The sequence below is a fragment of the Pipistrellus kuhlii genome, unplaced genomic scaffold (genome assembly GCF_014108245.1).
Source record: "Pipistrellus kuhlii isolate mPipKuh1 unplaced genomic scaffold, mPipKuh1.p scaffold_m20_p_9, whole genome shotgun sequence".
NCBI classification, from domain to species: domain Eukaryota; kingdom Metazoa; phylum Chordata; class Mammalia; order Chiroptera; family Vespertilionidae; genus Pipistrellus; species Pipistrellus kuhlii.
The window spans coordinates 31515617-31529164 of record NW_023425595.1 but is presented as its reverse complement, the minus strand read 5'-3'; the positions used below and the strand labels follow the sequence as shown (position 1 = coordinate 31529164).

Below are 13548 nucleotides of genomic sequence, written 5' to 3'. Positions count from 1 at the left end.
GCAGGAGTTGGACCCAAGGGATCAGACTCAATTAGGTCTGTCTCCTTAGACTTCTCTGGACCAACCCTGACATAGCAGGGATAGCTGTGCCTAAATTTAGGTTCTGTGTCCATCCTTATCTGAAAAAGACAATTAGAATGTCTCTTCTAGGCTTATGAGAGCTAATCTCTCTCAAAGACACAAAAAAGCCTGCTATTTCCTTCTCCACTGAGGGAAGTGAGAAGGTTATGAGTCCAGGTGGAATTCTCTCAAGCCCTGAATAGAATGCTTATAATGTGCCAGGCCTCAGAGGTATTTGCAGAGCCACAGGCTCTTGTTCTCTGACACTACCCAGCCCAGGTAAGAGCATCTTATAAAGGGGATTTTAGGAAAGAAACAGGGGTCATCAGGAAGAGTTCCCAGTCTATAAGGATGAACAGTTGGGACACTTAGCTTGTGCTCTTGTATAAGTCTCCAAGATAAGATTTAGAAGGAAGGAATTCTCTCAGAGTGGGACTTAAAAGGGGTGGAGTCCACAGAGTCAAACACAAGAAGGCTAAAAAGGCCTTTAATCCACTAACACCAATTCAAGTCCTTCCGAAAACATCTCCGGGTGCTTTAAGTAGGTACAATATTTTATTCTCATTCAACATGTGTAGACATTGTGTTAGCAAAGGGATTACACTAGAGAAAAAGAGAAGGCATGCTTTCTGTTCTTTTTTTTTTTTTTTTTTTTTTTTTAAATATATTTTATTGATTTTGTACAGAGAGGAAGGGAGAGAGATAGAGAGCTAGAAACATCGGTGAGAGAGAGTCATCGATCAGCTGCCTCTTGCACACCCCCCACTGGGGATACACCCGCAGCCAAGGTACATGCCCTTGACCGGAATCGAACCCGGGTCCCTCAGTCCCCAAGCCGACTCTCTATCCATTGAGCCAAACCGGTCTCGGCTATGCTTTCTGTTCTTATGGAACACATTCTGTTTGGGGAAACATGCATTTAATCAGACAATTCAGAGCATTATGTGTGCAGTACAAAGACAGGTACCAAGCAGAGAGTAAGTGTTGGAGCAGACCATTTAAAGGTGACATCTAAGTTGTGGCAAGGTGCACATGTAAGGATTAGCCAGGTGGAGAAGATGAGAATATTTCAACATCAGGAAAGAGCATAGGTAATTCTCAAGAGGCAGAAGACCATGATACCGTTAGGAAATGGACAAAATTCAGCCTTGTTGGAGGGTAGGAGGCAGGATGAGGAATGGTAAAAGCTGTGGTTGATGTTGGCAAATGTACCTGGGTAGAATTCAGGTGGGAGGTTGTTCTTCCGTGATTCCTTACACCCTCACGGTAACCTTGAAAAGGAGGTACAGTAGCCTCCTTCTGTTGTGTTTAAGGTGTGAGGGCTGCTCTGACTACAGAAACATAGATAAGGAGTATTGGGATCATAGGGAAGAATGAGTGGTCACCAATGGTCAGCCTACCCCCATCTAGCAGCTGAAGAACATCTCTCTAGTTGTGAGATGAGGCCTGATTGCTTTCAAGAGAACTCATATGCCCCTAATTCGTTATGCATACAAATTTAGCCTCATATTTAATTTGGGCTGTGAGATGACAAGACTTTTAGGTCCAAATCTAGAAGGGAATAACTGCCCCAGGGTGTGATTGAGTAGTGATGAGACACAAATGGCATCAGAAGGGAAGACAAACTGCTAACACAGTTTCCTCACTAACAGGAGAGTAATTTCTGCAAGCATGGGAACAGTAGGCATAGTCACATGTCAAGTCCTGCCTATTTTTCCACTTCAAGGACTCTTGTTTTCCTGGAGTAAAACAACATTCTCCACATTATTACACCTTTGCTTAGTATAACATAAAGTTATAAAAGTCAGTTAATAACTGGTAAAAGTAAAATAGACAAGTCCCCTTTTATTGTTCTTAACTTTTTCTGTCTGAGTTATTTCGCTTAGCATGATATTCACAAATGGCAGTATTTCATCTTTTCTAATGGCTGAGTAGTATTTCACTTTACTGTTACTGCTATCACTGTCTCTATTTCCATTTGTAGTGATCTATGAGAACCCTGAGATGGTGAAAACACAGTTTATGGAGAGGAATTCTGTGGGATAAAGTCACCACAACAGATTTACATAGGTTGCTATCCTCCAGAATCATGGCTCCCTTCAGCTACAGGCATTCTAGAGTTCTTTGGAGTTGATTGAATGTATTTTGGGTTTTGCACATTATTCTTTTTTTTGTGTGTGTGTGTATTTATTGGTTGCTTCTTTTTTTTTTAAAATAAGTTTTTATTGTTCATATTATTACAAATGTTCCTCCCCCCCCCCCCACCATTGCTCTCCTCCACCAGGTTCCCACCCCACCCTCTGCCCTTTCCCCAGGGTTTTGCACATTATTCTAAAAAGATATAATGCTTGGTGTTATTGTGTCAGATTAAATTAGAAAGCATTTAATGACTTCTCTAGGTCACAATGGCCTAAGTCTGTTGTGGAATGAAGTTAGTTGTATTTATCTAATGAGTTAAAGTAACTTGTCTAAACTCCTATTACCAGGATCTGACACCATATCTGGGAAATTCTAAAGCCCAGACTACTTACTAACTACTCTGCTCATTCAACCCAACTGGTTCAAAATATAGAAGACAAAGCTTCTTCTCGTCCTTGACATTCCTGTAATATAGTACATAGGAACACATTCTGGTATCTCTTAGACCCTGAAAAAAAAATACACTGTAAGAATGACATGACATAAAAAGTGCTGAATAAAATTAATTGCTATTTGTATTTCTCAACATTAATATGTCTCTTCTTTCAAGGAATCCTCGCTTTGAAGCAAAATATGATCCTGGGAGATACTACACAGTTCTGAAGAGTTAAATGACTGACTAGATACTTGTCTGCCTTAGGTCATTTCATTCCTTGATGCAAGAACATTACTCCTTGAGAACTATATTACAAAAAGATGTTCAGACATTTCATCAAATATGTATTTTGGCCTGTGCTTGGTAAATTTGTAAGTACTATAATAACAATAATATGACATTTACACTGTGACATTTTATAATTTCATCTGAGAAAGAAGTTTATGGCATCTTATCAATGATCTTATTCTTTATTATAGGACTTAAGAATAAAATCCTCTTGTCTTTTATTTCTAGAAAAAAAGTTCTACTGCATTTTGGGGTCTAAGGGAGAAGGTTCATTTATGAATAGCTATGCTCACTTTTCATAATGTCTGCTCGGTACCCAGCTCCTTCCAGCTCACTGGCATCCCAGGGCTGGAGTCCCTGCACATCTGGCTCTCCATCCCCTTTGGCTCCATGTACCTGGTGGCTGTGGTGGGGAATATCACCATTCTGGCTGTGGTAAGAGTAGAGCGCAGCCTGCACCAGCCCATGTACTTCTTCCTGTGCATGCTGGCTGTCATTGACCTGGTTCTCTCCACTTCCACCATGCCCAAACTGCTGGGAATCTTCTGGTTTGGTGCTGGTGACATTGGCCTGGATGCCTGCTTGACCCAAATGTTCCTTATTCACTGCTTTGCCACGGTCGAGTCAGGCATTTTTGTTGCTATGGCTTTTGACCGCTACGTAGCCATCTGTGACCCACTGCATCATACCACAGTGCTCACTCATATTATGGTGGGACGTTTGGGACTGGCTGCCCTCCTCCGGGGTATACTCTACATTGGACCTCTGCCTATGATGATTCGCTTGCAGCTGCCCCTGTACAAAGCCCGCGTCATCATGCACTCCTACTGTGAGCACATGGCTGTGGTCACCTTGGCGTGTGGTGACAGCAGGATCAATAATGTCTATGGGCTGGGCATTGGCTTTCTGGTGCTGATCCTGGACTCAGTGGCCATTGCTACCTCCTATGTGATGATTTTCAGAGCTGTGATGGGGCTGGCCACCCCTGAGGCCAGGCTTAAAACCCTGGGGACATGTGGTTCCCACATCTGTGCAATTCTGGTCTTTTATGTTCCCATTGCCGTTTCCTCCCTCATTCATCGATTTGGTCACCAGGTGCCTCCTCCAGTCCACACTCTGTTGGCCAACTTCTATCTCCTCATTCCTCCAATCCTCAATCCCATTGTCTATGCTGTCCGCACTAAGCAGATCCGAGAGCGGCTTCTTCAAATCCTGAAGATACAAACTATGATCAGATGACTACCCCTTTCCCCTCTCTCAAATAAGTGCATGTGTTTAAATATGGGCAGCCTTCCAAATGGGAACTTCAAGAAGTCTGAAATGCTAAGCCCAGTGGTCTCCAGCTTTAATAATTCTAAAAGAATGCGAAGAAAGAATGTACAGCTCTGAATTCTAAGAGGAAAAGATATTTGTTTAATAACTGTAGGATATTTGAGATGTGGAAGGTAAAACAAGGACAGTATCAGTAATAGAAATATCAACTAATGTTTACTCAGCAATTACATATCGTGTAATTCTTACAAATGTCCTGACATCTTATGAGGTAAGTAGTATTCACATTTGATACATGAGGAAATAGGACAGGATACTCTTACTTTATAAACTGCACATAAAGTTTAAGCTGCGTGGATCAAATGGTTTGATTAGAAATTATAATATATTGTGGTGTTATATAATACTCTCTACTCTGTTTTCTGTGTATGTTTTAATATAAGTCCTAAAAATCTGAGGTCAGCCTAACTAATGTGCCTCAGTGGTTGAACATTGACCTATTAGCCAGGAGGTCACGGTTAGATTCCCAGTCAGGGCATATGCCTGGGTTGCAGGCTTGATCTCAGTGGGGAGTGTGCAGGAGGCAGTTGATCAATGATTCTCTCTCATCATTGATGTTTCCTTTTCTTTCTCCCTCCTTTTTCCTCTGAAATAAATAAAAAAATATATTTTTAAAAGTAAATAAATATAAATCTGAGGTCATTTTATTAAAATGGTCTGAGCTACAAGAAAAGTATTTTCATAATCAAGAATCTGCTAAAGATGCATGTACTAATAAAGCATTAAGTATTCTAGAAAAAAAACACTGATCTATATGCCTGACTGGTATGGGGAATTCCACTCATGCAAGAATGTGGCCTGAAAAAAAATATCAGCTCAATGAAGGAAATGAGGCAAAAGACCATGTCTCAACATTGCTCTCAATTTTCTCTGCAGGCCTGATCCCATCAAGTGGCCTGAATCTTGTGAGGGCTCCATGGAAAGAAACACCTTCTCCTTCTCACAGAAACACTCCTTAGTCCCTGGGTCTGCCCACCGGTAGGATCCTGGATCATAATGTGTTTTGTGAATGGGTCACACAGTGAGATAAAGTTATGAGTTCTAGCATTTATAGGAACATTGGCTTTACCTTCCAGGTAGAAAACGGATAATATATATAAAGCACTAAGCTATTTAAATTCTATGAATTTAAAATTACTAATGTGATTCTTATAACTACACTGAAAGGGCAGAAATTACTCTCCCCAAATTTCAGATGAAACTGAAATTCCCAAAAGTGGTAAAACAATTAATTGTCCAAGGTAAACTCAGTTTATAAGAGGTAATAATTAAGCCTTAAAAAAACAAAAACAAAAACCCTCCAGAGCTTCTACTCTTTCTTTGATCCTCATTTTCCTTAACTGTGAAAGAGCTGAAAGGCCTTTTCCTCAAGGTCTGAATGGTTGTGCATTTAACATTTCGAACACAGCAGACATTAGCTGTACCCTATTCCCCAAACTGGGAGTGCACAGATCAACAAAGCAGTCTCCTCTCAGTGTTCTCTTCCCAGAAGGATGACAAAGGATAGAGCTGGATTCATTACAAGTCTGATCACAATGCCGGGACCGGTTTGGCTCAGTGGATGGAGCGTCGGCCTGCGGACTGAAAGGTCCCGGGTTCGATTCCGGGCAAGGGCATGTACCGTGGTTGCGGGCACATCCCCAGTAGGGGGTGTGCAAGAGGCAGCTGATCGATAACTCTCTCTCATCGATGTTTCTAACTCTCTATCCCTCTCTCTTTCTCTCTGTAAAAAATCAATAAAATATATTTAAAAAAAAGTCTGATCATAAACTCCATAACACATTAAACAAAATAGGCAAGAAGACGTTGCAATTATTGGGCTTTGGGTATGCAAAACACTATCATTGGGCATGACACAAAAGGAGGTAATCAAGTGCAAAGGAAAGACCACTACATAATAACCACAAAAGTGACTTCTGATTTTTCTTTGGGTATTCCAGTTACTTGCCCCACGACTGGGATATCCAAAATGTATGATCACTTAGGGTTCCAATTATATTCACACTAGGGGAGTTCAGTGTGTGTGTGTGTGTGTGTGTGTGTGTGTATGTCCCTCAGCCTGGGGATGTTTTCCAATCTGGAACCTCTCTTATAATCCAGGACTACTAGCTCCCAATCTCTCACCTGCCTGCCTTCCTGATTGCCCCTAACCACTTCTGCCTGCCAGCCTGAAAACCCCCTAACCACTCCCCTGCAGCCTGATCGAAGCCTAACTGCTCCCCTGCTGGCCTGATAGCCCATAACTGCTCTCCCCAACTGGCCTGGTCACCCATAACTGCTCTCCCCTGCCAGCCGGGTTGCCCCTAACTGTCCTCCCCTGCAGGCCTTGTCCCTCCCAACTGTCCTCTCCTGCCAGCCTGGTTGCCCCTAACTGTCCTCCTTTGCAGGCCTTGTCCCTCCCAACTGTCCTCTCCTGCCAGCCTGGTTGCCCCTAACTGTCCTCCCTTGCAGGCCTTGTTCCTCCCAACTATCCTCCCCTGAAGGCCTGGTTGCTCCTAATTGCCCTCCCCTACAAGCCTGGTAGCCCCCACCTGCCCTCCCCTGCTGGCCTGATTGCCTACAACTGCCCTCCCCTGCTAGTCCTCTTGTGTCCACATGGGGGTGGCCATCTTGTGTGTTGAAGTGATGGTCAATTTGCATATTACCTCTTAATTATATAAGGTTTTTTCTAATACCTCTAATTTTCATTTCATCATGATATTTAGCTTTCCTGAACCTGATGTCTGAAATCAATAAAAAAAGAAAAAGAAAGGAACCATGAGACAGATGTAACAAAAGTCATAATTTTAAAATATAATCAACATTAAGACTAAAATATAAGTAAAATTTAATGAGATGCAATGTGAACAGATATTATAACAAAAATACATTCACTTTCTCATTTTTTTAGTACTGCTTTTGATTCAAATATAAAATAAATATGAGAAACAGATACATTTGGAAAGACAAATTAAATGCTCACTTAAGTGTTGTTTGTATTTATTGGTTAGCTTTCTAGCAATGGATACCTTAAGGAAGGATGCATGTAGAGAGTTGGAAGTAAAGAGTCTCATGACAGAAAGCCAAAGATCATAAGAATTGATGTGACCCTATCTAAATCCTGACCGCAAGAGACTTGTTACACTGAACCAACTGTAAGGAGAATTATTCTGCTGAATGGAAAACTTGGCTGTATTTTATAATAAAGAGACGCTTTTTCTAAAGAAGCAACTGAAATCTTCTAGACTGTTTTCATTGGGTGGCATTGTGGCTGGATTCTCTGGCACAAAGTGAAATTTTTCCCTGGGGTCCTAATGAAAAGCAGCTCAAGTGAAAAGGGCTGTGTGATTGAAAGTGGTTGTGTGTCAACACTTACTTGCATTTACTCTTATATACAAATGCAAACACACCTACATACAAGCCTGACACTGGCCCTTATGCCTAGGTGTCATGTTCAAATAAAACTTTGGCCTAGTGAGTTGTAGATTTAATCTTTCTTATTATATTCCAAAGGGTGGGAAATCAAAGATGTTGAAAGCTCTGGCTTCTATTGATATATGGAATACTTTTTCTCTGTATCATTATTCTGTTGAGTAATCATCCTTTGGGAATGCTTCTTCTTCTTTTTGAAACCCTTCTGCCATGATTCTGGGTGTGGTGAGTTTAAGGCCACACCCTGTTTATGAGGATCCACTCCTGCCATTGATATCTTAATAGGAAGCAGGTTGAATCCCAGAAGGAAGTGATCCATCTATCCCATTAGTCTGTCACAGTTTAGCCTCATATCATGCTGGGGCCATTTGGGTGGCACCTCCTTTGTATTCTTCATCTGATTGCCCACCTTTCCTATCAATATCCCACATTGTTGTTAATTATGCTTATGCTCTGGCCTGTTCTCTGACTTATCCTATAGGCAACAGAAACTCATAGGCTAAAGAATTTAAACATTTAAGTACAGCAGTTTTGGGACTAGTTCTCCCACAGGTTTGAAGACTGGACCTTAGGCTAGTAAATTGGACTTCAATCACCCACTTCCATTTTTAGGATTGTGATGAGTCAGGTTGAGGAAGGCATGAAACACTCCCCTGCCCCCCCCCCTAAAGGAAACAAAGGCCTCTCACCAATCACCATCACTAGTAACTGTATCTCCACTGAGGACCTGGGGCACTGGGAACAGGTAGCATCAACTCCAGATTTTTCATATTTCCATATGGCTCTACTTCTTTTGCCATTAAAAAATTAATCTTATATCTTGTGCTTGTTGGCTTCTTTCTCTTCACTTTATTTCTGCTCTGTGATGATGTCCAGGTAGAAGTCATGACTTTTAAGATATGAACCATGCACCTCATTTATTTTCTGGCCTCATTTATTTTCATTCTTTTTCAAGTACTTACCCTATGCTCTACCTTCTCTGGTTTATTCTCTGTTTGGAGAATATTTTGTCTTTTCATATCTTTGCCCTTCCTTTAGTTTGAAAAGCTTATCTTCCTTGATTTCCTTACACTCTATTTTTATTTTTTCAAATAGGACTTTATAATAGAGACACATGAGAAATATTGAAACAGCGAAGCCCACCTCAAGCCCCCAGGTAGAACTGAGGAGCTGAACTGAACAATGGAGTGGTCTTTGAGAGATTATGTATATTATCAGTGTGAAGAGTTCTGTACCAATGAAATGAATTATGATTGCTAGAATGTGAATCCTGACTCTGGCTTACTAGCTTTGTGACCTCTGTTCCTCAATTTCGTCTACAAAATGAAGATGTAATAATGGCAGCTACTTTAGAAGGTTATGGCAATTGAATGAGATCATCTTTGGGAAAAGCCTTCAGCAAGGTCTTGGCACATATCAGGCCTTCACAAATCTAATTTAGGTGTTTTCTTTTCAGAATGCACTCCACATTCTTCTCACTCTTAGGTACCCTCTGAGGACTTGAACAAAGATTCTTTATCCACTAAGCATCTGCTTCCTCCTGCAATCTGGAAAACCTCAGGGGACAGAGCACAGAGAAAATCCAGTCTCTGGAGGAGTTACAGTGTTTGGCTAATGGGCAAAGGCCAAAGGGAGCTGGGGTGTCCAGAAAAAAAGCAGGATGATAGAGAATCTAAAGAGGAAAGAAGGCTCGCAGTGGGACATCTTTGAAAGTGGCAATGACTCTCTGTTGTTCATATTTGATTGTAAGCTGCTCTTGAAGGATCCTGTATAAGTCTCCATTCTTTAGAGTAAAAGACATGAGGACACATCAGAGGATGTTGAATAGAGAAAACTCCAGGAATGTAGGTAACTGACCTGGGACTGGGTGTTGGGCTGATAAGTCTGAAAGCCAGGGTCATCCTAGAAAGGAGAGATAAGCCTTCCATTCCATTTAAAGGTCTGGGCAAGTCAGGTGGGTACTTCTGATGTCAAGATCACCTTCTGGAAATGGTGAGAGGATGGAGAGAGGGAGAGAGTAGGGGGCACATGACTACTTTGGTAGAAAAAGGGGTAAGTTCCACCATGGTACAATGGAGAGAAAGTTTTCGGAGACCACAGGAGTTATAAGAGAGCAGTAGGCCTGATTGAAAGCATCTTTATTTGGTTGGAGAGGGGAGGCATAGGGTTATTATAAACACAAAGGCTCCATAATATACATTACTGCCTTTACTTTTAAATAATTTTAATTTGGATTGTGTATTTCCCATCCTTTAAATAAGAATGAAAATCCTCACATCTCTTACGGTCCATTTCTTGGAGTTAAGTGACTTATCTAAGCTTTTCTTCAGCGATTGGCCCTCCAGGTTTTTATGTGAATGTCATAGCAGGACTGAAGGCAGAGGCTGGTTCTGTGTTGGAAGTGTCTTAAGAGAGCTCTTGATCAGAGTTTTCTGAAAACCATCTTAACCAGGGAGCAACTGTGTTAGTATCTTGCTCTAAGTAGTGGTCATGTGGTGTGCTTGTATGTTCTCTTTATAAAACATTATAAAGCTGCATACCTGAGATTTGTGCATTTTACAGTATGTAAAATAAAAAAAAGGAGTAGGCAGTAATAGGAAATGTTTTGGATAGGTCATGTAAAATTTAAAAAATGAGAAGAAATAATTAAATTGGGCATTATGGAGATCATTGTTGATCTTAAGAGAAACTTTTCAGTAATAGATTGAAGAGAGAAATAAAAAAAAATATATGATCAACAACCCAAATGTCCTGTCATTTAAAAGGAATAAAATATATGAACCTCTTAGCAGAATTAATTCAGAAGAAAAAAATAAGAAAAATGAAAGCCTCAAAGAAATGAAAAATATGACCAGCTAGAAGTTGCCAGAGTGCAGAGAGGAGGGATGAGCAGTGCACAGAAAAAAGGTAGATTTGTACAGGATATGTATAACAAAGCTTTCCGTTTTCTTCTCATGATCTATCACTGAAGATGTCTCATTCAGTGACTATAAACATCAAGGTTGTTTTTGTTTTGTTTACTTAAATATGTTTTTATTAATTTCAGAGAGGAAGGGAGGAGAGAGATAGAAACATCAATGATGAGAATCATTGACTGGCCGCCTCCTATACTGGGGATCGAGCCCACAACCTGGGCATGTGCCCCTGACCGGAGGCCAAACCCAAATCCGCAGGCTAACACTCGATCCACCAAGTCAAATCAGCCAGGGCACATCAAGGTTCTTTTTTTTTTTTTTTAAAATAAATTTTTATTGATTTTTTACAGAGAGGAAGAGAGAGGGATAGAGAGTTAAAAACATCGATGAGAGAGAATCATCAATCAGCTGCCTCTTGCACACCCCCCACTGGGGATGTGCCTGCAACCAAGGTACATACCCTTGACCGGAATTGAACCCAGGACCCTTCAGTCTGCAGGCCGATGCTCTATCCAGAGCCAAACTGGTTTCGGCTCAAGGTTCTTTTAATATGACCAGGAAGCAGAGCTTATTATTTTATTCAGTCTATTCCATTATAAGGCATTTCTTACAATTAGGCTTTGTTGTTGTTAGTGGTGGTTTATCTGGTTCAATAAAGACCATGGTTTGCAATCATATCCTCAAAATTCTAAATAATAAAGTTTTATTGTACTTTTCAATGTCTTTACAGCTTATCAGAGTTATTTATATAGAACACATGTGTCAAACACAAGGCCCGCGGGCCAAATCCGTCACGCCAGGCCTTGCAATGTGGCCCGCACCGCGCTGTCATCACTGCACTCCGCTGCGTTTCCATCACAATGACAGTTTATGACTGTTCAGTAAACCATTTGGCCCGCGATTTAGGCTGGATTTTAGATTTTGGCCCCTTCTCTGATTGAGTTCGACACCCCTAATATAGAAGAATCATAAAAACCTATTGAGGGTCATCGTTAAAGGAGCTCTAAAGTTTTATTTGCAGCTATTTAATCTATTAAATGAACCTAGCTCAACGAGGAAATCCGGGCTGAAGTAAAGAAAAGGTAAGGATTATAAATATTTCCAGTTTATTATCTCCTATGAAAAATTATGTTGTTCTTTAATGACATTTTCATGAATTCACCAATTCATTTTGTTAATCAGAAGGATGCTACATTCATCTTTTGCCTAGCACTATACTGGGGATACAAAATATGATATGTATAGATGTTCATTATCAGGAAGTTCATTGTTTCATTAAAAATATTAGGAACTGAACATATAAAGATAAAAGAAAAACTCTTCTGATTTCTCATTCATTCATCTGTTTGCTATAATGAGCACACATATCTTCTTTTAATGGACTTGCACACCACAGCATGTGTCACAAACTTGGTATAAGTCCAAGACCAAGATACATATGATTGAATGTAATAAAGTCAAGGGTAGAGCATTGGAATTGTTAATTTAGGTCCCTCAGAGGTCAGTATGTGAGATTCATTGAAAGCTCAGAAGGTATATAATTTAGCTTTGACATGGAATGGCGGACGAAGTACAGAAGAGACTTCCAAAGGAGGTAACCCATAAGACGATCTTTGAATAATGAATAATGAGGCAAAGAATAATGAGGTGGATGGGAGGTGTGGCAGGATAACTTTGTCAGATGTAAGTTTTCTAGTTCTGAACTGACAATACCACCAGGCTTTCCTAACACCACAGCTAGGAATAAATCTCACAGGATTGCATTCTTTTCTTACATCATTTTATGCAATTAACAGGAAAACAGACTCATCTGTGATGATGGGGACACCTTACAACCACACAATGGAAACCCCTGCCACCTTCTTCCTTGTGGGTATCCCAGGTTTGCAGTCTTCACATCTTGGGCTGGCTATCTCAATGAGTGCCATGTATATCATAACCCTTTTAGGAAACACCCTCATCTTGACCATAATCTTGATGGATTCCACTCTACACGAGCCCATGTTCTGTTTCCTCTGTGTTCTGGCTGCTGTGGACATTGTTATGGCATCCTCTGTAGTGCCCAAGATGGTGAGCATCTTCTCCTCAGGAGGCAGCTCCATCAGCTTTAATGCTTGTTTCACTCAGATGTATTTTGTCCATGCAACCACAGCTATGGAGACTGGGCTGCTGCTGGTCATGGCTTTTGACCGCTATGTAGCCATTTGTAAGCCTCTACACTACAAGAGCATTCTCACGCCTCAAGTGATGCTGGGAATGAGTATGACCATCACCATCAGAGCTGTCATATTCATGACTCCATTAAGTTATATGGTGAGTCATCTACTTTTCTGTGGCTCCAATATTGTTCTCCATTCCTACTGTGAGCACATGGCTGTGGCCAAGTTAGCATGTACAGACCCCATGTCCAGTAGTCTTTATAGTCTAATTGGTTCTTCCATTATTGTGGGCTCCGATGTGGCTTTCATTGCTGCTTCTTATACCCTGATTCTCCAGGCAGTCTTCAATCTCTCCTCAAAGAATGCTCAGTTGAAAGCATTAAGCACGTGTGGCTCTCACATGCTGGTTATGGCTCTGTACTACGTACCTGGGATGGCATCCATCTATGTGGCCTGGCTAGGGCAGGACATAGTGCCTTTGCACACCCAAGTGCTGCTAGCTGACTTATATGTGGTCATTCCACCTGCTTTAAACCCCATTATCTATGGCCTGAGGACCAAACAAATACGGAAGCAAATATGGAGTTTGCTGATGCACTCTCTTTGACCACTTCAACCTGGGTTCATGAATACAGTCTATTCAGGTCTTGAGCATTCAAGCCTACTTCAAATAGTATGTCTTAGAGATATGAGGAGATGGTTTGTTAAAAAGGTGTCCTAAGATGAAACTGTGAAGAATATCCTTGTGTAACTTTTCAATTTCTAGCAAAAATGTGAATGGTTAATTTTTTGACATGTTCAATGGTTT

At 40.9% G+C, this 13548-nt stretch overlaps 2 protein-coding genes across 2 annotated transcripts; both read left to right on the top strand.

Moving 5' to 3' along the window:
* The first annotated feature begins 3208 nt into the window (after positions 1 to 3208).
* Positions 3209 to 4258, top strand: LOC118712880 (olfactory receptor 52M1). Its single transcript, XM_036427123.2, has one exon. The coding sequence runs from the start codon at positions 3209 to 3211 to the stop codon at positions 4160 to 4162; it is 954 nt and encodes a 317-aa protein (XP_036283016.1). The 3' UTR covers positions 4163 to 4258.
* An 8123-nt stretch (positions 4259 to 12381) lies between these two features.
* Positions 12382 to 13369, top strand: LOC118712881 (olfactory receptor 52I2-like). The gene has a single exon (XM_036427124.2). The coding sequence runs from the start codon at positions 12397 to 12399 to the stop codon at positions 13345 to 13347; it is 951 nt and encodes a 316-aa protein (XP_036283017.1). The 5' UTR covers positions 12382 to 12396; the 3' UTR covers positions 13348 to 13369.
* Positions 13370 to 13548: the final 179 nt, after the last annotated feature.